Source organism: Primulina eburnea, chromosome 6, assembly GCF_022965805.1.
Source record: "Primulina eburnea isolate SZY01 chromosome 6, ASM2296580v1, whole genome shotgun sequence".
Taxonomy (NCBI): domain Eukaryota; kingdom Viridiplantae; phylum Streptophyta; class Magnoliopsida; order Lamiales; family Gesneriaceae; genus Primulina; species Primulina eburnea.
In genome coordinates this window covers 312,446-335,221 of record NC_133106.1, presented here as the reverse complement: position 1 = coordinate 335,221, position 22,776 = coordinate 312,446, and the positions used below count along the sequence as shown (strand labels likewise).

At 39.4% G+C, this 22,776-nt stretch overlaps 1 protein-coding gene across 6 annotated transcripts in view; it reads right to left on the bottom strand.

Moving 5' to 3' along the window:
* The window catches only part of LOC140833697 (uncharacterized), a 51,553-nt gene that overhangs the window by 16,998 nt on the left and 11,779 nt on the right, over nt 1–22,776 (bottom strand). For 5 of the 6 annotated variants that reach the window (XM_073198021.1, XM_073198020.1, XM_073198017.1 and 2 more), the window contains exons 3-12: nt 17,511–17,625; nt 17,197–17,279; nt 16,441–16,652; nt 16,213–16,357; nt 11,193–11,275; nt 10,698–10,904; nt 6,428–6,784; nt 6,095–6,266; nt 5,717–5,908; nt 5,354–5,551 (exon numbers count right to left, since the gene is read on the bottom strand). In XM_073198021.1, the coding sequence (XP_073054122.1) occupies nt 5,354–5,551; nt 5,717–5,908; nt 6,095–6,266; nt 6,428–6,784; nt 10,698–10,904; nt 11,193–11,275; nt 16,213–16,357; nt 16,441–16,652; nt 17,197–17,279; nt 17,511–17,625 (1,764 nt within the window). The remainder of the gene's footprint in view (nt 1–5,353; nt 5,552–5,716; nt 5,909–6,094; nt 6,267–6,427; nt 6,785–10,697; nt 10,905–11,192; nt 11,276–16,212; nt 16,358–16,440; nt 16,653–17,196; nt 17,280–17,510; nt 17,626–22,776) is intronic. The other variant, XM_073198022.1, reaches the window with a different exon arrangement.

The window sequence follows — 22,776 nt, the reverse complement described above, 5'->3', positions numbered from 1 at the left end:
ATGATATTTCAGCAGTTCGATTTTGATATGGAATTAACGGAGAAGATCCCAAATTAATGTCATTTTCTTTAAATTCAATGGCTAAGTCAGATTCATTTTAAAATATACTATATTTACCATCATCTTCACTAGAACCCTTCGCCCCCCAAAGATGAGCATCGTGATACCTCAAAGAATGTTACGTCTATAGAAACAAGTGTAATCCAAGATTGTTGTTCTCTGGGATTTCACTTATGTCATAAAACAAAATGGAAGACTTTCAAGTAACGAGCATTTTATCTCAACCGGAATTGTATGCCAGAATCAGAGAAGCACAGTTTTCTGACACGAAGCTGTAAAAGTTAGCAAGATTAGCTAACGGAGACAACACATATGGGTTTGCTTTTCAAACAGATGGAACCTTGTTTCTGTCAGCGAGAATTGTAGTTCCGGAGGATTATAATTTAAAAGACAAGATTTTATCTCAAACTCATAGAAGTAAGTTGAATATCCACACTGGAAGAATGAAAATGTATAAGGATTTGAAGACCAGGTTTGGGGGAAAGGTATGAAGAAAAGTGGTGTTTACTAATTTGTAACTAAGTGTTTGTTTTGTCAGCAAGTGAAAGCTGAACATCGACGACCAAGAGGATTATTTCAGAATCTTCCTATCCCTAAATGGAAGTGGCATGTGACGATTGATTTTGTCACCCACTTGTCGTTGTCTTCTAAGAATTGTGACGTCATTTGGGTGGTTGTAGACCAACTGACTAAGTCAGCATATTCCATTTCGTACGTCGGAAATATAGTTTCGATCGTATGGCAAGACTATACATCCAAAAGATTCTTAAATATCATGGTGTGCCAACAAGTATAGTCAGTGACAGAAACCCGAACGACATTTTTTTTATAGGAAACAAATTTTATAGATTGGTAAATAGCGATTACATTAAGCGGATAAGAAATCAGCACTGTAAAAAGTAAATAAAACCAAAACTACAATGCCGTAATCAAGACCATACAAATTTCCAATCACTAACTAAATCTGAGATACAAAGATGTTTATATTCTGGCACTACTGTCGACCAACTCGCAACTCTGAATTTTATTTTTCCCCAGACTTCGTCGACTGACTCCGACTTCTCTTCAAAAGTTCTTGTATTCCTTTCCAACAAAATGGACCAGAATATACAATGAAAAATCATATACCAGAACCTCAGATGTTGTCTCCCTGTTTGCAAACTCGGTTCCATAATAAACATATCTTTTGCTTTTTCCGGGAAAGCCCAGACCAAATCCATCTCTTTTAATGTCTTTAGCCAAATGTTGCATGAAAATGAACAATGAAGTAGTAAATGATCCTAACTTTCCTCTTTTCTGCGACACAAACACCACCATTGTGGGCATAAGACACAGCTGGCCATCTTCTTTGCACAGAATCGCAAGTTTGTAACTTCCCCAAAGCCACAATCCACGAAAAAACTTGAACCTTCGGTGGGACATGTACTTTCCAAATGTTGCGACAGTATGTGAATGAATTAGAAGTAGAGGTTGGAAAAAAAGAATTATAAAAAGATTTAACAGAAAACAACCTTGATGAGTCCCCCAACCAACTTCTATAGTCCTCAACACCCCACTCCAAACGAACGACCTGCAGGACCCCTAAAAGAATTGTGTACTCACTCTCTTCTCTCTCATTAAAATTCCTTCTAAATCGGACATCCCATTGAATAAGAAAATTAACGCTGCTAGTGACAAAATCAACAAAGCTAAGGATTGGTTTGTTAATTATAGTGCATATCTGAAATAATGAAGGAAAGCGATCTTTAAACGAGACCCCCCCTACCCACTCATCCTCCCAAAACCTTATAATATTACCCTCTTTGAGCACCCCCCCCCCTAACCAACTGGTGAAAAGCCGGGTAAGATCGAGAAATACATTTCTAAGGGCTTCGGAAGGTCGTATTCCCCGCCAACCCCAAGTCCCATCCATTATCTTGGATACCATAAATGCTTGTATTATGGATTTTGAACCAGCATGACATGATCATCTACCGCTTGTGAAGTTTGTGTATAACAATACTTACCATAGCAACATAGGTATGGCTCCATTCAAATCATTGTATAGTAGACGTCGTACTCCATTGTTTTGGGATGAAGCAGGAGAACGTCAAGTGCAAGGACCTGAATTAGTGCAACAAGCGATTGAACAAGTGGCACTGATCAAGAAGATAATTAAAACTGCACAAGATCGTTAAGCAAGTTACGCAAATACCTAGCGTAGATCCCTACAGTTTCAGCTAAAAGAAAAAGTATTCCTTAAAGTTTCATCATTCCACAGGTTGATGAGATTTGGACTCAAGGGAAAATTATCCACAAGATTCATCGGACCTTCCGAGATATTGGAATGTGTTGGAAATTGGGCGTATCGATTGGCTTTACCGTCGTATCTCTCTAGTATTCACAATGTCTTTAATGTATAGTTGCTACGAAGGTATGTAGTAGATGGATATCACGTTCTTGATCCGACAGATGTTCGACTTGAAGAAAACTTGACTTATGTCGAGCATCCGCTCTTAATCCTGAGTAGGTAAGAGAAGAAGCACAAAAACAAGACCATTCCACTTGTTCTAGTGCAATGGCAATGCCGAGATACTGCAGAGGCGACTTGAGAGTTAGAGAGCCGTATGTGCTCGGAGTATCCGCATTTGTTTTGAGTTGTGTCGTTTTAATCACGAGTTGTATATTATTCAGTTGTATTGTACGTCAGTTCTGATTTCGAGGACGAAATCTTTGTAAAGAGGGGAGGAAGTAATGACCCGATTCTTTATTTAGAATGAAATACTAATAAAGACATAATTAAAGAGTTGTTGATTAAGCATTATTAAAGAATTCATTCATCGCGGATCAACATGTTAGGATCCATTGAATATAAAATGGTTATTCAATCAACTTCAGATGACATTATCCCGTGAAATCCAACTAAACGAATGAGATTATAATACATGGTAGATACGATTGAGTTCGGATCTTCTGAACTAGTCTGGATGCATTCTATAAACGGAAGCTGATTTCATTTATTTTTTACACTGCTTTTCCTCAATTTCTCTAGAATTCAAACCATATACTTTAGGTTTTCTGACCAGTTTATAGGGCAGTATAGTGTTGGGAAGCTTTGGAGCTAGTGTCGACTCGAGGAGGGGTCGATGAACTAGGACACATAGATTGTGACGTCATTAGCGGGCTGACGACGGACACACATATAATCCTAAAGACTTAAATAGTGATTTAAGGATCATTAGGAAGATCTTTGCAGCATGTTTAGTAATTCTGGATCTGGCAAGATAATAATTTCAATATGTTGCTATGGTCTAGGTTCAGGCCAGTAAACTTTCTGTCAGATTGTTTGTGAGGTACGTGATATACTGACTGAGATATCCAAACGTAGTATACACGCTTATATGCTCCATATTTATCTGTTGCATGATACATGTTTTACTGTTTTGACATATTATGCATGACATAGCACGTTGGACCTGATATCTTTAGAGATATACCTCGTTTGTTGGGCCCGTTCAGCCCTATTCTGTATCGTAGACGGTTGGGTATCGAGAGCTACAGTGTCTCACAAGACCCGCAGGCTCTGATGACCCTAGACATCGTAGGTTCACATCCTAATGATGAGTATAAGAGCCAAAACATGCCTAAGGCAGATCAGAGACAACATACTCAGGCGCCTCTAGACTGAGCATGAAATTTTTGACTTGATCCTTGATATCTGAGCATATTGCATCACATGCATCATATCAGTTTGTATACTCGTACATTCTCGTATTGGGGAATTGTCGCTAACGTTTTTGTTTTCATCTTGGACACCTCATTCCACGGTTCGGACGGCCAGGACAGTGGCTAGAGCAGTTAGCTTTTCGGTGATGATCCAGTAGATATTTTATTTGGTTTCTCGTATTCTCATGCATGATTATGATTTCGATCTGGTTGTATTGATGATTAAGACTGAGATATAAGGGCTGAACTCTCGAGGTCAACTTTCTGGTCGGTTATTTCCTTTAGCATTACAAATCAACGAGCCTCTTCTCTCCTCATTTCAGAAAATACTTCACGAATAGAGGGCAGAGGCTTGCGACCCAGAATCCAGCCACTGACCTCATCGAGTTCTTTGTTTAGGCCAGCCAAGAAAACAAAAAATCTACTCCTTTCAACTTTCTTCTTGTACCTAGAGCTGTCATTAGGATTTCTCATTTTTCTTCTTCAAACATATCCAATTCCTGCCACAAAATCACCGCTTCATTGTAATATGTGTTTACATTTTTGTTACCTTGTTGCATCCTCCACATCTTTGTGTTTAATTCGAATAAGTGGGAATGATTTTCAAGATCCTAATATGTCTCCTTTACCGCTTCCCAAACGTCACAGGCAGTGGGCAAATATAGGAATGGCTTTCCCACAGTAGGTTCCATGGATTTAATAAGCCAAGCAGTGATCATGGAGTCTTCCGAACGTCATTGGAGATATTTTGGATCATCGATGGCTGTAGATTTTGTTTCCCCTGTCAAGAAGCCCAATTTTCACTTTCCGTCAATCACTAGCCGGACAAATTGAGCCCATTCCAAGTAGTTTCTGCCATTCAATTTATGAATGGTAATTTGCAGAGAAGTTTCAGAAATTGGCATCGTCTGTGATGGTTGCGAAACTGTCCTTGTTGAAGTAACTCAGCATCGCTGTTGGATGTTCGAGAGCTTGAGCCCATCATAGCTGTTTTATACTCCATTTTTTTCTGAAGTTTCTGGGCCATTTTTAAATAATGAGATGCTGGGCTTATTGGGATAAAGCAACAGGTTGCATCTTGCAGCAGAAGAAAACCAGCATTATTTGTGCAAAGAAATTGGTAGCGTAACACATAAGAAGCGTGGAAGAAGTGCAACACAATGCTGGGTAGGGTTCTGTGTTTTTCAGGAAGACCGAGAACATCATATTGAAGGGCTCTGCGGCTTCTTTGCAAATTTGCAAACCCTAAGTTTTTTACTTATTGAGCCGTGGCTCTTGATACCTTGTCGAATAGAGAAGAAGGAGAAAACATGGGTAAGAAAATACTATTTTTTATTATTTGTCGGTTAAAGATGTGTACAATGGCGAAAAAAGAGTAATTCATGGAACAATTCTAGTCTGCACAGTAGTGACAAATTCTGATTTTATGGTAAATTGCTACTTTACAAAAAATATGAAAATTACTAATTTATGGACATTTCTTTAAGATAACAATAGGTTACCCGTTATATACAGACAAAATAAGGAAGTTGCACGAGCACTTGAGACATTGGGAGAGAGGGGAGGAAGCTAGGAAGAAAGAGCACACCTTTGTCTCAGCAGTTAAGTTCCATATTACAAAATTTGCTGACGCAAAACCAATTGCATAGTTGCCAAAGGTAGAATCATCAAATTGCTCAGCTGCTCGGATGACACTTAATTCTTTCACTTGTTTCATCCCTAGAAATTCCAAATTTAGAAGATGTTTGTCATGCTTCAAGTAGCATATACATCCATCTGCTCCAGTCTGTGGATGAAAAGCAAAAAGGGGAATAACCTAGTGAATCAAATTCCCATACACCAGTGAAAAATAAATGTACAACATTTATATATCACATGCAAGACCGCGAGAATAATATAATATTCTTAAATTCGTGATATTCAGTATCAGGACTCCAGAATCATGCCATACCGAACGTATTTCCACTTGATCATAACAAAAACCTGCAACAGAAACACTGCATACACTTGATACTCCATGGGCTCCCTTGAAATAGTTCACTGGAGATATGTCTATATCTGCAGCAGCCGAGTGGCCACTCAGTTCTCTGCTTGGCAAAGAGAACAGTAGCAAATTACCGCGTATATCCCCACAAACTAGCACCTGTAGACAATTAAGAGATCAACGTGGAAAAACATATCGTAGATAGTAGCATGCGCCCATGCTTTCATTGTAGATGTAGCATTCATAGGATGTGACATAGTAATTAAACTGAAAAAACTAACCCCTTCCATAAACGATGGGGCATAATATCACCAAAAACTGACGGGGAAATGAAAGAAAAGTCACCTTCTCATCGAATGAGACATCCACACACATTATTCGCAATCCAAAGCATGAAACAAATTCTGCAAACAAGCACACATCATAACTTCTTGCACCATTGAGAATCGGAAAAGGCATCTTTTGGTATATACTCCAGAGCTTCAATCTACCTCCATGATTAGTGGTGAAGATGAACCTGGGTAACAGAGTTACCAAAGAAATAAAGTCCCATATTTTCAATGTATTAATCAAAATAAAGAACATTGTGATCAACATTAATCCTTTATATGCTTGACATTTGAAGAAAAGCAAATATTGGTTTATCTCAAAATCTACCTGTGATTAAATTATCAGTACCTATTTTTTACAGACCGGCACCAAAAGATACCCAAGAGATGTCTCTCCTCTTCAGCAGACCAACTAAAAGTAAGTTCAACATTTGGCCCTGAAACACATCCAACAACCAGGACAACTGTCATAGTTCCTTTACCATCTCCAACAGCAACCCAATCTTCAAATCCACCAGAGATGTCCGAACAGTTTGATAACAAGTCCATGCAAATGATAGGCGCCTCCTCACGGATACGCACAAGTTCAGTCCATTTGACGGCCCTATCGTTACACAGACAGGCGTGATACAGATAACCATTATTGGTTGCAACATAAAGAGAATCTTCACGGGAGAAATGCAAGCATCGCACATATTCAGTTTTGCTGCAACAACACATAGGAGGTAAGAAGTGTCGATGTGAGGGTGTAGTGACAGCAGAATAAAAGCACCAAAATATCAGAGTGTAGTTTTAGAACTAAAACATTAGTTATACATAAATGGAAAAGGAAAGGGCATGAAACATTTTTTTTTTTTGATAAGAAACTTAATTTATAAAATTAACTGAAGTTTACAACCCTGCGCGGATGAGTAATCCGCACGAAACAGAAAATGAAATTACATTACAATCAGCTTTAAAACATGAAACAACAATGTCATAGCCCTACAAATTTCCAATCCCTAATTAGATCGCCTATGTTCAAATGTTTGTAGTGCTTTAAGCTGATAGCCCAAGAAGCGACATTGAATTTAATCTTGTCCCAGACTTGATCGACGTTCTCCGATGTATCCTCGAAGATTCTTCTATTCCTTTCCAGCCAAACGGACCAGTAAACGCAATGAACTATCAAGATCCAGAAGTCGGATAATTTTTTCCCCAGAGGACAGTACGAGTGTGATAAGAACAGATCCTTTGCCTGTCTCGGAAAAGGCCACTGAAATCCCATTTCTCTTAGAACATTGATCCAAATACCTCTCGTGAATGAGCAGTGAAGCAGAATATGATCTTGATTCTCTTCATTTTTCCGGCATAAACAACACCACTGCGGCCTTAACATACAATCCTTCCACCTTCTTTGCACCGAATCACATGTAGGCAGTTTTCCCAAGGCCACGATCCACGAGAAAATTTTAATTTTTTGCGGGACTTGCACTTTCCAGATGTTATGGTAAAAATCGAATAATGGAAAGCTAAAGGCAGGGAAAAAAGAGTCGTAAAAAGATTTGACAGTGAAAAAGCCCGAAGGATCCCCCAACCAAACTCTAAAGTCCTCGATTCCCAACTGCAGACTGACACTATGTAAAATTCCTAACAAATCAATAAACTCACAAAATTCACCCTCATTCAAGTCTCTTCTGAATCTCACATCCCAAATGATAGAAGAGCTACCGACGCTACTATCGACCTGAAAAAAATGACTGATAGGCTTATTGGTTACAATGCAGATACGAAACAAAGATGGAAATCTGGCTTTAAAAGACACCCCTCCCTCCCAAACATCCTCCCAAAATCTAATTAAATTACCCTCTTTAGGCACTAGTCTAATAAGTTGATGAAAAGCCCGGTAAGATCGAGAAATAAACTTCCAAGGACTTCTGTAAGTCACCTTGTCTGCCAACCCCAAATCCCACCCATTATCCTGTAAACCGTAAATGCTCTTTATAACTTTTTTCCACACCGGAGATCTCTCCACCGAACCTCTCCACCACCACTTACCGAGAAGTGCCTTATTTCTTAGACAAATATTACCCAACCCTAAACCTCCTTTTTCCTTTGGTTTGCACACATGTTTCCAACCAACCACATGACAATGTTTCTCCCCTACATCACCATCCCACAAGAAGTCTCGCATCATTTTTTCCATTCGAGCGGCCGCCAGAAGTGGTACTTTGAACAGGGACATGAAATAAGACGGATTGATTAAAGTAAGTCTACCTCCCCGGGATAGGAACGATTTTTTCCAACTTGCTAATTTCTTGGATAATTTCGAAAACACTGGTTCCCAGAATTCCATCTTAATGGGGTTACCTCCCAACGATAGACCAAGATACTTAATAGGCCACGTGAAAAGGGCATGAAACTAATGCTTGTATAATTATAAAATCATAAAATAGCTCATGTATAGAATCATGAAAGAGCTCAAGTTAAATTGAAAGAGCGCTTTTTAAACTCCGAAACAAATACTTAACATAAACAAAAAGGTTTAATTGTATTTGTGCATAAAACCATAGTTTTTTTATAAGAAACAATATTTTATTAATAATATGATAAGAATTAATTACAATAAGTGGACTAGTGGTCCACTTTCAAACTTTCAACAGAAAGTACATAATATCATTGATCTATCAATGATTACATAGGTCCAATCTCTCAATATATCTGAGATCGACACGTTTTTAAATTCATCATAAGTGTCAATCCACATAGCAACTTTGATCTGATTTTATTTCAGCACTCGTCATTATTATCTTCTGTGTCTTCAAAAATTCTTCGATTTCTTCTAGTCATATTGTCCAACATACGCCTTGAAACACCACTTGCCAAAAATTTCTTCGTCTCCTACCAGTTAATTGTCCTAGATTGACTTAGGAACCACCCAAACCAAGTCCATTTCTTTCAAAGCTCTAGCCCACCAGCCACTCGTGAATGCACAATGAATTAGCATATGATCCTCTGTTTCCGTATCATTCCTACACAAACACACACCAATTAGGGCTCATAGCAACTGAGGACCACTTTTTTTGCATCATCTCCGAGGTGTCCACGAGAATACCTGAATCTTTGTTGAAACCGGGACCTTCCAAATAACATGGAAATAAGGGAAAACGGGAAAGCGACTTTGGGGAAAAAAAACTCAAAGAAAGATTTTACTGAGAAAAGACTAGAAGAATCCCACTCCACACTCGATAGTCATCTACCCTTTCAATCAATCTAATCCTATCTAACAAACCTAATAAGTCAGTCAACTCTAAAAACTCCTCATCTCTCACAGCCCTTCGAAAATGCAAATCCTCAAATTGAATAAAGTGTGATATAAGCAAATTATGAACCGCGGAGAGCTGAAATAAAGCAGGAAAAAAGTCTTTAAAGGAATAATCTCCCCACCAACTGTCTTCCCAAAACTTTTGCCTTGAAATAACACCATAGTTGTAATAGGCGCAAAGGTTCTCGGAACCCAAGGCGCAAGGCGAGGCACACGCCTATCGAAGCAAAGTGCACTATTTATTTTAGAAAGATATATTTATCTACTATTATTATATGGGGAAAATACTCTATTGAAACAATTACGGCTATTAAGCTTCGCACAAATATCTATATGGCAAAAATGTATTTATCAACTACTATTATATGGCAAAAAATAAAATTTTAGAAAAATATATTTACCTACATATTTTCAATAAGCAGTAATTAATCGAAACTTTCATTTATTGGCAGATCTCTTCTTACTTTTATTTTTCTTATCTAGTTTATTGGAATTTTATTTGAGTATGCTATAAGTAAGGGAATCTGCCATTACCAACAAATTTCTTCTTTACCTTTATATTTCTTTCTTACGTAGTTAGTGTAGAAATTTTCCCATTAATTTGTCGTCTCAATCAATTTAGATCCTAGTTTATAGCTGCAAGACAACAACTTATCTCTATGTATGCATTTTTCGAATATTTTAGGAAAAAAAGCCTTAATAAGATTTAAAAAAGAAACTTAATGCCTTTCCTCAAGCACGCCTAGGAAGCTCGAAATAAAGTGTCGATAAGATTAAAAAATGTAACTTAATTCGGTTCCTCGAGCGTGCCTAAGAAAGATTCCCAGGCGTGATCAAATATTTTAGGAAACAAAGCCTTCAATTAGATTGGAAAAAGTAAACAATTAATGTATTTCCTCAGGTGTGCCAGAGAAAAGCTTCCCTGGCAAGTCCGGGCGCGTGCTTGGGTGCATATCCAGGCGCAATAGTCTCGCCTAGTGGCGCCTCTCATTTACAACTACGCATAATACATCATAAACAACTGAAAAAGCCTCACCGAAGGCATTCACTGGCCTAAAATTTCCCAACTAACAAATCCAAGTATAATATACAAACTCCAGCAAAAAAGGGCAATCTTGCTCTAATCACACTAGAGTAAGATAGCAGCATCAATGAACACAGGCACTTCAATAGAAAATAAGTATTATATGCTTCAACTGAGTTGATAATTGATTTGGTGGGTTGATCATCATTTCAACACTTACTTTACAATACAAATATGATTTAAGTGCATGAGAAATGTCTAGAACTTTGATAACGAGATTAAAAATTATACCTGTCAGTGAAGCCAGCATGCCCAGAAGATCTGGGTATTGAAAGAGCCAAGAGTTTCTTCCCCGCACTGAAATCCTCTGTGACCATGGTAGCATCTGAACCTTTATGAGATTTGTAAAGATGGCGGACTTTTATGGCAGAATCAAAACCAGCTGTGATAAGAATCGAAGAGCTGGGTTCATACAAACAACGCCATACTCCCCTCCCACTGTAAAAAATAATAATAGGAATCTAAGATTCGTTGATGAGCCTAATTATTAAGTTTCGAGTGAACAAGTAGATGCCAGTCCCAACAAACCACTTTCACAAAATCAAACAACACAATGAAATTTGACTTAAAGAGCATGATGTGTTGAGAATACTTGAGGTGCAATAAATTTAAATGCTTTGCACGAAGAATAAAATAGATGAATTGATTATAAATAAATAAAACAAATAAAGGATCATGAATAGGTATCCATAACAACCAAGTTTTAATCAAAATTGCATTACTTACGTATGCTCCTTGATCACATTAAGTTCTCTACCATCGTGATCCCAGACTCGGCATGTGCAATCCTCACCAGCGGTGATGATGAACTGAATCCAATTAAATAAGTAATTAAATCTGGACTATAAAAATCCTTTGCTCCATATGCAAAATGTAAGCAATTAAATCATGAAGTTATTGCGTCCAGTTTACTTCCTACTGCTAGAAGCTTTTATGCAGTACAACAAAAACCCAACTGATTGAGTTCAAACTACAGACTGGGCACACTTGAACACCCCCAGCCAAGAGTTGTAAAGAAAAAATTGATATGAAGATCGTCGAGAAAGGTGAGAAATCAGGAGAAAGGAACTGTGCTTCAGAGCCATGGAACCGAGGGAATCATATCAAGATTCTCAAAAAATTAAAGCCGAAAGAAGAGAAGGATTTTCAAAAGGTGAAGATTGATTCTACAAACAATCTTGAATCTCATCAGATTGTACATCAAAAAGTTGAAGAGGAAAGATGCCGCGTCGAAAGGAAGTTCGAGCATGTATATCGTAGGAAACAAGTGCGGCCAATTCAAGAAACAAATCCACTGCCAAAAGAAGTCAATTCAAATATTTCAATCATTCATATTGACAAAGATACAACTCTCGGGGATGACGGAATTTGGGAGGACGAAATTTATCACGGAGCAATGGATGATAATTCAAATGATGAGCGAGCCTTTAGCGATGCCGATAGTCATATTTCTGATTACTCGGATTATTCAACAAGAAAATCTCTGGAATTCGAAGATTTGGGCGAATTTTTTGAAGATTCTCCGAGCAAGGTATGCAATTTACCCATCTCCTCTACTTCTCATCATTCTCCTTCCCAATCTCTTCCTGTTCCAGATTTATTTATCGGGTCGGGGGAAAGGGTAGAGGGTTCGGGTGGGTGGGAGATTAATTCAGTGGGTTCAAAGATGGGCTTATCCGGAAATAAAATCACAGGGCATCACGAGGGGGTGGAAGTAGGTGAGAATATTGGTAGTCCGGAGAAACATCAGTTCAACCACGTAGATTCGAATGAGTGCTTAAGTTTGATGGGTTTAAAGAGAGTGGATTTTTATGACTTTGATGGGTGTCGATCGATGTTGGAGAGTGAAGGTGTCAGTAAAAGTAAGAATAAGAGGGCTGCGGAATTGATCCAATGAAAGTATTCTCTTGGAATATCAGGGGAAGTGGATCAGCCACTCGAAGGGGACTGATTCGAGCCATAATTGCCAAAGAAAAACCAGACATTATTATTCTACAGGAAACAAAAAAAGAGATAGTGGATAGGAGATTAATTTCAAGTCTGTGGAAATCAAGATTTGTGGAGTGGGTAACATTACCTTCGTTGGGAAGATCAGGGGGGGATTCTCGTTATGTGGGATCCAAGAGTATTAAAGGTCAAGGACAATCTGATTGGGGATTTCTCGGTATCAATTCATATTCAAAATGATGCCCAAAACGACTGGTGGTTTACAGCTGTGTACGGGCCATGTCACCCGAGCTTAAGAAATAATTTTTGGGATGAGATTGCAGGGTTGAGAGTCATTTGTGGAGAAAGATGGTGCTTGGGGGAGATTTCAATGTTGTGAGATCAGTTAGTGAGAAAGTTAACAGCCGCTCTATGACATCAAGTATGGACTGTTTCGATAGCTTGATCCATGAACTTCAGTTATGCGACCCTCCTCTCCTAAATGGTAAATTCACTTGGTCGAATCTCAGGGCTTCACCTATATGTTGTCGTCTAGATAGATTCATGTTCACAGTAGGATGGACATAAATCTTCCCATTCTTCAGACAGTTAATTTTACAGAGAATAACGTCGGATCATTTCCCTCTGGTTTTAGACTTGACAAAAAACAAATGGGGCCCGACGCCTTTTAGATTCGAGAATGTTTGGTTAAAGGACAAAAGATTCAAAAACTTAACTCAGCAGTGGTGGGCTGATTCGAATCCAACAGGATGGGCGGGATATAGACTTATGATGAAACTAAAGTCAATTAAGGGCGACATCAAAAAATGGAACGAAGAAGTTTATGGGTCACTGGAATTGAAAGCAGCAGATTTGATAAACAAAATAAGCAGAATTTACAAACTGGAGGGTGAAGGGAAGGCTTTGGAAGGATTAGTCAACGAGAGAAAAGAAGCGAAACTGATGTACGAGGAGATGTCAAGACTGAAGAATCAGATAGACAACCAGAAATGTAAGTTAAAATGGATCAAAGAAGGGGATCAAAACTCAAAATTCTTTCACTCCATTCTAAACCATCGTAGAAGCAAGGTGACTATTGACAGAATCGAAAGAAACGATGGTTCAATCACAACAAGTGACGATGAGATTGTTTCAATTATTTCTGAATTTTTCCAGGGACTGTACAGTAAGCATGAGGCAAGAAGCTGGGGTATTGAAGGTGTTGAATGGTGTCCAATTGAAGATGAGATGAGCCGAAGCTTAGAAAAAGAATTTACAGAGGAGGAAGTCAAAGAAGCGGTCTTTAAATGTGACGGAGGTAAGAGCCCGGGGCCGGATGGATTTACTTTGAGTTTCTATCAACATTGTTGGGAAACAGTCAAAAAAGATCTTATGATGGTTTTTCATGAATTTTTCAACAATGGAATCATCAATGGAATCACAAACAAAACTTATATCTGCTTGATTAGAAAGAAAGTAGATTCTCATAAAGTCAGGGACTTTAGACCTATCAGTTTAATAATGAGTTTGTATAAGATAATTTCCAAAGTCCTGACAGAGAGATTGAAACGTGTGATGGGGTCGACGATTTCAGAATCACAGAATGCTTTCGTCGAAGGGAGACAAATCTTGGATTGTGGTCTTATAGCAAATGAGTTGCTCGAAGAGGCTAGGATTAAGAGGAAAAAAAGATGGGTGCTGAAATTGGATTTTGAAAAAGCCTATGACAACGTCAGTTGGGATTTTCTGGACTTTGTGTTATCAAAGAAGGGGTTTGGAGTAAAATGGAGATCATGGATAAGAGGATGTGTATCAAATGTTTCATTTTCAATCATGATCAATGGGAGGCCAAGAGGAAAATTCAAAGCTTTTAAAGGACTGCGCCAAGGAGATCCATTATCACCTTTCCTATTTAACTTGGTTGTTGATGTCTTGGGATGAATGATAGAAAAAGCTAAGGAATCGAACCTTGTCAAAGGTATCGAGGTCGGAAGAGAAATGATTGAGATATCCCATTTACAGTTTGTTGACGACACACTCTTTTTCGCTCAAAAAGAAGATCACATAAGAATCTTGGTACAAGTGGTAAGAACTTTCTGCAAAATGTCGGGTTTGAAAATTAATTGGGAAAAGAGTGCGTTGTTAGGAATTAATCGTGAAGAATCTGAAGTTGAAAGGTTGGCAACACAAATGGGATGTGGCAAAGAGTCATGGCCTATTCCATATTGGGGGTACCTTTAGGAGGAAACCCATTGAAACAACTGTTTTGGCAGCCGGTGCTCAATAAACTGTCCAGAAAACTCGCTGCATGGAAGAAAGGATTTCTGTCCAAAGGTGGAAGATTAACATTGATTCTTTCAGTCTTGAATTCAATCCCGATATATTACTTGTCATTATTTAAGGTCCCGAAAAGTGTTGAGGAGTCGATGGACAAGATATCACGGAATTTTCTATGGGATGGAGCGGATGGAGACAGACATATTCATTTGGCCGCATAGGATCAGGTATGTAAGCCAGAGGAGATAGGGGGGTTGGGCATTGCTAACATCGGCTTTAAAAATGCAGCCTTGCTAGGGAAGTGGTGGTGGCGTTTTTTCAAAGAAGAAGGGACCTTATGGAAAAAAATCATTGTTAGTAAATATGGATTGCAAGAAAATGGGTGGGATGCGGGTTTGGCTAGAAATGTGACGTACAAATGCCCTTGGAAGTTTATTTCCCGGATACACCCAGCTTTTAAACTGAAAATTTTAGTCAAGGTGAGGGGAGGGAACAAGGTTAGATTTTGGGAAGATAACTGGGTGGGTGAAGGTTCTTTCAAAGTTTGTTTCCCAGCTTTATTTCAGCTTTCTTCTTCTCGCAATATGCCCATTTCGTATTTTGCAAAATTTGATAATTTAAATCGCAACCTTTCTTGGGATTTCCATTTCAGACGGGGGGTGAGAGATGACGAGATTGAGGAGTTGTCAGGGCTATTAGAAGTCTTAGAGTCGGCTAGATTAGTTGAGGGAGTGGAAGATTTCATACAGTGGGATGGGGACTCATCGGGTATTTTCTCTGTTAGTTCTTTCTATGACTCATTCTTCTCAAATAATCTAAACCCAACATTCAATCTTTTCGATCATATATGGAAAACACCGGTTCCTACCAAAATTCAGTTCTTCTCTTGGACAGCCACTCTGGGTAAGCTACCAAGCTCGGAGATGATTCAAAAAAGATGCTCAGGGATTGCATTATCACCGAACTGGTGTGTTCTATGCAAAAATGATTTTGAGACTCAAGAACATTTGCTCATTTACTGTCCTTTCACGTATGAGCTGTGGATTAGAGCGCTACAAGAAATGAGGTTGGTTTGGGTGATACCGAAATCATCAAAAGAATTGTTCAGCATGGATTTGGGACAACCAACCGGTAAAAGAGGGAGAATATTTTGGAGAGTTGTGGTTCAGTGCATATGTTGGACAACTTGGTTGGAAAGAAACAAGAGAATCTTCGAAGGAAACGAGACAACTGTTGAAAACTGCTGGGAGAAGATAAAGATTAGCGTGGCCCTATGGATTGGAAACCACAGAGATTTTGACAATGTTTCTGTTTTCGATTTGCTTAGACAATGGGATTTTGTTTACATATGATTGGATTGTGCTTTAGTGCTTTATTATTTTGATTTAGGACAGTGAACTTCTAGTCCACTGATGTAATCCAAATTATTATAATATTAATAATATATCGTTTCCTATAAAAAAAAAAACTTTTCACGGCAGCCATGATGCAAATAAGAAATATTTTCATAAAGGAAATCACAGATTTATAACAGCAAACTTACAGAGTCAAATATACAACAGTCCCAAATTCTGGCATTGTGGCCAAATAGAACGACGCCTCCAGATTGATTGGCCCCATTCTGCAAAGAACAGTCAGAAATAAATCCAAGAGGTCCTTTTTCCGCATGAATTTCCCAAATTCGGGCACTGCACAAATGAAGAGATCACACACGGATGTCATGGGTATCTAGCTCCTTGAATAGAGAGTATGAACCTAAGAGATTATATACCTACGATCATCAGAAACTGAAACAAGTTTTGATCCATTAGAGAACCATGCAATTCTGAAGATTGAACCTTCATGTCCAATAAGCCTGGTAATGAGATAATCCTCATACTCCACACCATGAAGCAGGGAGTCCTCATCGATCTGAATGAGGTCTTCGGCGCTATCTCCATGAATTGTGGCATATTTCTTACAAACCACTTTCCATACAATAATCTGCCAATATCAAATAGATTCTCCGGCTTCACACTCAATAAGCTTTTTTAACAAATGAAACTTGAAATAAATAATTTTTATGCAACATAAAACTTCTTCAAAATACCGGAAGTCACAGCAATGAATGGTGGAAAAAGTTTATATTATGAACAAAGGGTGCTGCAATGGGAGAAAGAGGTACATAGATAATTTGTATCATAACTCATGCAAGCCCATTCATGAAACTTCTATCACAATAAAATTTCAATTTCTCAAGGCAAAAATTTGTGAGATCCACGTTGCAGAGATTTCTATGCACAAAGCATTGAATCTAACCCCGAGGCCATGTAAGTACCTTCGAGATACCTGGGATGAAACTTGGGTGAACCCAAGAAGGCAAGAACTTAATTAAATGACAGTGGGAGAAAAAGGAAAATTTGGGGAAACAATAGAAAAACAAAACTAAGTACATAACAATCTAAACATGTAGAAATCCATGTTGTCACTTTCACAGAGAGGAGTTAATGGTCATAATATATGGATGAGGAAAAGGAAGGTAAGATACCTCATTGAAGATCGTACCAGATGCAATAAGGAGAGATTCAATTTCGTTCCCCGTCATTCGCATGGAAAACAACAGGCACCTCTCTATAAATCGCATGGTTAGAGAAAAGAGTTAAGTGAATCTAAAAAGTATTATGTTAAGAAACTTAAAAACAATAAGGATTTATTAGCTTTCTTAATCAAATGTGTAGCTTCTAAATATCCCTTTGTTATGCCTCTTTGTTTGAATAGTAAAGCAGATATTTCAACTTTTTCGGAATATCAATATATCGTAAATATATTTCAAAAATAAGAAAAATATTTTAACCAACTAACCTGAGCACTCAACTTCAGAGAGTATATTGACTTTTAAAATATCCCACAGGTGCAAAGAGTTGTCACTACACCCAATGGCAAGATAGGATGTCTCCGAGCTTGAAGTTGCATTATCCTAGTAGAATCAAAACTTATTAGAATTAAAAATATGTTAGCATAAATAATGAGTTGTAAATATTTGCTTAGTTGGTTAGGTAGCTGGTTATACGACCCAATTACTATTTATAATTGACAGTTGGACATAACTGACTTCTCTTCAAGAGATTAACATCAATGAATGAATTTTTCTCTCTCCTGGTTTCTTGAATTATTGAATATGGTCGAATTTATAATTTGACATTGTATCAACTATCAACAGGAATTAACATCACTCCGATCAGTTAGATTTATCATTGATTGATTGTTGACTTTTTCTTCAATCAATTCTGCAGTCAAAATGTCAGGAGCTGACGAATACCAGCTCTTCGAGCTCCTCCAATGGCAAAACCGCAATGATGATCCAACAGGTCCCTATTTCCTCCATCACTCAGACAGCCTAGGGTTAATCCTCATCTCACAGCTTCTTATGAGTGAAAATTATGCAGACACAATTAAAAACAAGATAGGGCTTATGGATGGATCAGCGAAGAAGCCTGAAGGAACCGATGTTGCTCTTCTTCTTGGATCACGAACAACAATGTCAGGATACCATAGATGTTGATGTAGAAGTTTGTCATTTATTCTGTTACAATTTATTATCGTGTACTTATGTTATCTCTTGGACTAGGTCTATGCTGTTAGTCTGTTTCATTTTTATTAGGAGTTTATCTATCAGCTTTAAGATTAGGTTGTTCCAACAGATCCTATGTTTAAGGGATCTGTTTTCCCTCTTCTGTGTATATATGTTAGTTGGAATGAAATAAGAAAATAAGAAGAATTTCTCTATCTTTTTCTTCATGGTATCAGAGCCAGGTTCTCTAAAATCACTCTCCCATGACTAAATACGGGATGGCTTTACCCAACCCTCCTTCCTCATCGGAAACCACATCCTCACATGGCAACCCCGACCATGTGTCGCCACAAATCACAAATCACAAACTCTCTGGCCAAAATTACCTTCAATGGTCACAATCAGTTATGCTCTTCATCTGTGGAAAAGGGAAGGATGATCACCTCACTGGAGATGTGGTGCGCCCAGATTCAGCCAAGGCTGAATACAAGATCTGGAAATCAGAAAACAGCATGGTTATGTCGTGGCTAATCAATTCCATGGCTCCAGAAATCGGGGAGAACTTTCTTCTCTATTCAACCGCCAAGGAGATATGGCAGGCAGCCCGAGAAACCTACTCAAGCAGAGATAACACCTCAGAGCTCTTTGAAACTGAGAGTCTCCTCCATGATCTTCGCCAAGGTGATATGATTGTTACCAACTATTTCAATTCACTAACCCGATATTGGCAACGCCTTGATCTTTTCGAGATATATGAATGGAAATGCCCCGAAGATGAGATCCGGTTCAAACAGATTGTGGAGAAGAAACGTGTCTTCAAATTTTTACAAGGTCTTAATTCAAACCTAGATGAAGTCAGAGGCAGGGTACTCGGATCCAAGCCTCTTCCCAGTCTGCGGGAGGCCTTCTCTGAAATAAGACGTGAAGAGAGCCGTCAGAAAGTTATGTTGAAACAGCCATCCACTACCTCGACTTCTGATTGCTCTGCTCTCGTCTCCTTTGATGCCTCCAAGGATGATATTGCCTATGCTGCTCGTGGACGACAGCCCTCATTTGCTGATAACAGGCCTCGCCGAGGACGTCCATGGTGTGACCACTGCAAGAAACCCGGCCACAACATGGAGAACTGCTGGAAGTTACACGGAAAGCCAGCTGATTGGAAACCCTGTAATCCTCAGACTCATGACTCCCGAGCCAACAACGTGACCTCCGACAACAGTACCACCACATCAGAGCTGTTCAACAAAGAACAACTGGAGTTACTCCACAAGCTCATCCATCAGAACAATCCTCCAACAACCAGTTCTGGTACAATCAGTTCTGGAACAATGGCTCATAGAGGTAACACTTCTTTTGCCTTGCATTCGCTAAATGATTTGTCCAAATACTGGATAGTCGACTCGGGAGCCTCGGATCACATGACTGGAAACCAAAAACTATTTCTATCTCTCAGTCCATGTACCTCTACTCACACAGTTCGCATTGCTGATGGATCTAGTTCCAGAGTTGAGGCCACCGGAACTGTGCGGATATCTCCGAACATTACCTTACAATCAGTTCTTTTTGTGCCTAATCTTGATTGTAATTTGCTGTCTGTGCACAAACTCAATAAAGACCTGAACTGTATAACTAAATTCTCTGCCACCTCGTGTATTTTTCAGGACTCGGCTTCGGAGATGATGATTGGCAATGCTAAGTGCAAATCAGGGCTATACATTCTCAGTGTGGACGACTCAAATTCCGAACCTAGAGCTATTTCTAAATCAAATTCTATTTCTTGCTTACATTCTAGTTCCAATAAAGATAGTGAAATTATGATGTGGCACTATCGATTAGGACATCCTAATTTCATGTATTTAAAGAAACTATTCCCTTCACTATTCATCAATAAAAGTGCTAATTTATTTCAGTGTGATGTGTGTCAACTTTCAAAACACACAAGAACTATCTTTCCTGCTCTTCCCTATAAACGGTCTCACCCATTTTCACTTATCCATAGTGATATATGGGGACCGTCTCGGGTTAACAATATTTCTGGTGCACGTTGGTTTCTCTTGTTTGTTGACGATCACACAAGACTTTCTTGGGTATTCCTAATGAAGGAAAAATCAGAAACATACAAATTGTTCATTCAATTCAAAAACATGCTCGAAAACCAATTCAAAACAAAAATCCAAGTTCTCAAAACAGATAATGCAGGAGAATATTTCAGCTCTATCCTAGGAGATTACCTTCACTCCGAGGGTATTATTCATCAGAGCTCGTGTGTCGAGACCCCCCAGCAAAACGGAGTTGCTGAGAGAAAGAATAGACATCTCTTGGAGGTTGCTCGATCAATGTTATTCACCTCCCATGTTCCAAAATACTATTGGGGAGAGGCAGTCCTCACTGCTGCCTACTTGATCAATCGACTCCCGTCTCGAGTCCTCAATTTCAAAACCCCATGTCAATCTCTTCTAGATGTCTTCCCTGCCACACACATCCTCTCCAACATAACACCCAAGGTATTCGGCTGTACTACTTTTGTCTATGTCCACCAACATCACCGAGGAAAACTTGACACGAGAGCAATGAAATGTATCTTAATTGGGTATTCCTCCCACCAAAAAGGGTACAAATGTTATTCCCCGGTCACAAGGAAAATCTTCAACTCCATGGATGTTACCTTCTTCGAGGAAACCCCATTCTATTCTCGTCCTGCAATTCAGTCACAATCTGTGATAGAACTGCAGCATGGGAATTCTTCAACTCCAAGCCCTCCTATCAGAACAACCAACACGGTAATCATTCCATCTGAACCTACACCAATTCCTGATCCTACACCAATTCCTGAAGTAACTCAACTCCACACTCCAACTCAATCTGAAACACGGCCCCTCCAAGTCTATACTCGTCGTCCACGTGATGCCAATCCACCCATCATGCCGATTGTATTGCCAATACCATCTCCGGAACCGAATTCAGAGGCTGACCAGCAAGGTAATAACTCTCTCACTCCCATTAGACCTATAACGGTCCCTTATGATGACAGGCCCATAGCAGGGAGGAAAGGCGTGCGATCATGCACAGAGCACCCCATTGGCAATTTTGTCTCACTTCATAGGTCGTCCCCTATACATCGTGCCTTCATCTCAGAAGTTGACAAGATCAATGTGCCCGTATCTATTGAAGAGGCTCTCAATCACCCTAAATGGAGAGCTGCTGCCTATGAGGAAATCCGAGCCCTTGAGAAGAACAGTACATGGAATCTCACAACCCTTCCACCTGGCAAGAGAACTGTCGGATGTAAGTGGTTATTTTCTGTAAAGCACAATGCTGATGGGAGTATAGAGAGATTTAAAGCTCGCTTGGTCGCAAAAGGATACACTCAGTCGTATGGCATAGATTATCAAGAAACATTTGCTCCGGTGGCTAAGCTTAACACGATCCGAGTCCTCCTGTCCCTCGCCGTTAATCTAGATTGGCCTCTATTCCAACTAGATGTCAAGAATGCGTTCTTGAACGGAGACCTCGAAGAAGAGGTGTTTATGGACATTCCTCCTGGCTTTGAGGATAACACCACGGATGGGAAAGTGTGCAAGCTGAAAAATCCTTATACGGTTTGAAGCAATCACCACGGGCGTGGTTCGAACGGTTCACTGGGGTTCTAAAGAAGGATGGATATGTGCAGTGCCAAACAGATCACACCTTGTTTGTCAACCACCTTCCAGCAGGTCAGATCACGGTCCTTATAGTATACGTGGATGATATTGTGTTGACAGGGAACTGCGAGGCAGAAATAATTCGGCTGAAACAAGTCCTCTCAAAGGAATTCGAAATCAAAGACCTTGGCACTCTCAAATACTTCTTGGGAATGGAAATCGCAAGGTCTGACCAAGGGATTTCAGTGTCTCAGAGAAAATACGTGCATGATCTCCTAAAGGAGACCGGAATGCTAGGATGTAAGCCGGCAGGTACTCCAATGGATCCAACTGTTAAACTCACAAATAGTTCCGGAAGTCCTCCAACCGACAAGGGAAGGTATCAGAGACTAATAGGGCGCTTAATCTACCTCTCTCATACTCGGCCAGACATTGGCTTCGCAGTGAGTGTTCTAAGTCAATTTATGGGAAATCCTACTGTTGATCACATGGAAGGGGCTCTTCGAGTGTTAAGGTACTTGAAGACCACTCCAGGAAAAGGGCTAAGATTTCAGAAGTCTCCCAGCCGTGATATCATTATGTACACCGATGCAGATTGGGCTGGGTCTGCCTCAGATCGCCGGTCAACCTCAGGATACTGTTCTCAGGTGTGGGGGAACTTGGTAACTTGGAGGAGTAAAAAGCAAACCGTGGTGGCTCGCAGCAGTGCAGAGGCTGAATATCGCTCAATGGCTCACGGAATTTGTGAAGGTATATGGATCAAGCGGCTGCTTGATGAATTGAAGGTGGAGACAACTGGAACTTTTCAGTTGATGTGTGATAACCAGGCAGCCATTAGCATAGCAAAGAACCCGGTGCACCATGATCGCACTAAGCACGTGGAGGTTGATCGCCACTTTATCAGCGAAAAAGTTGA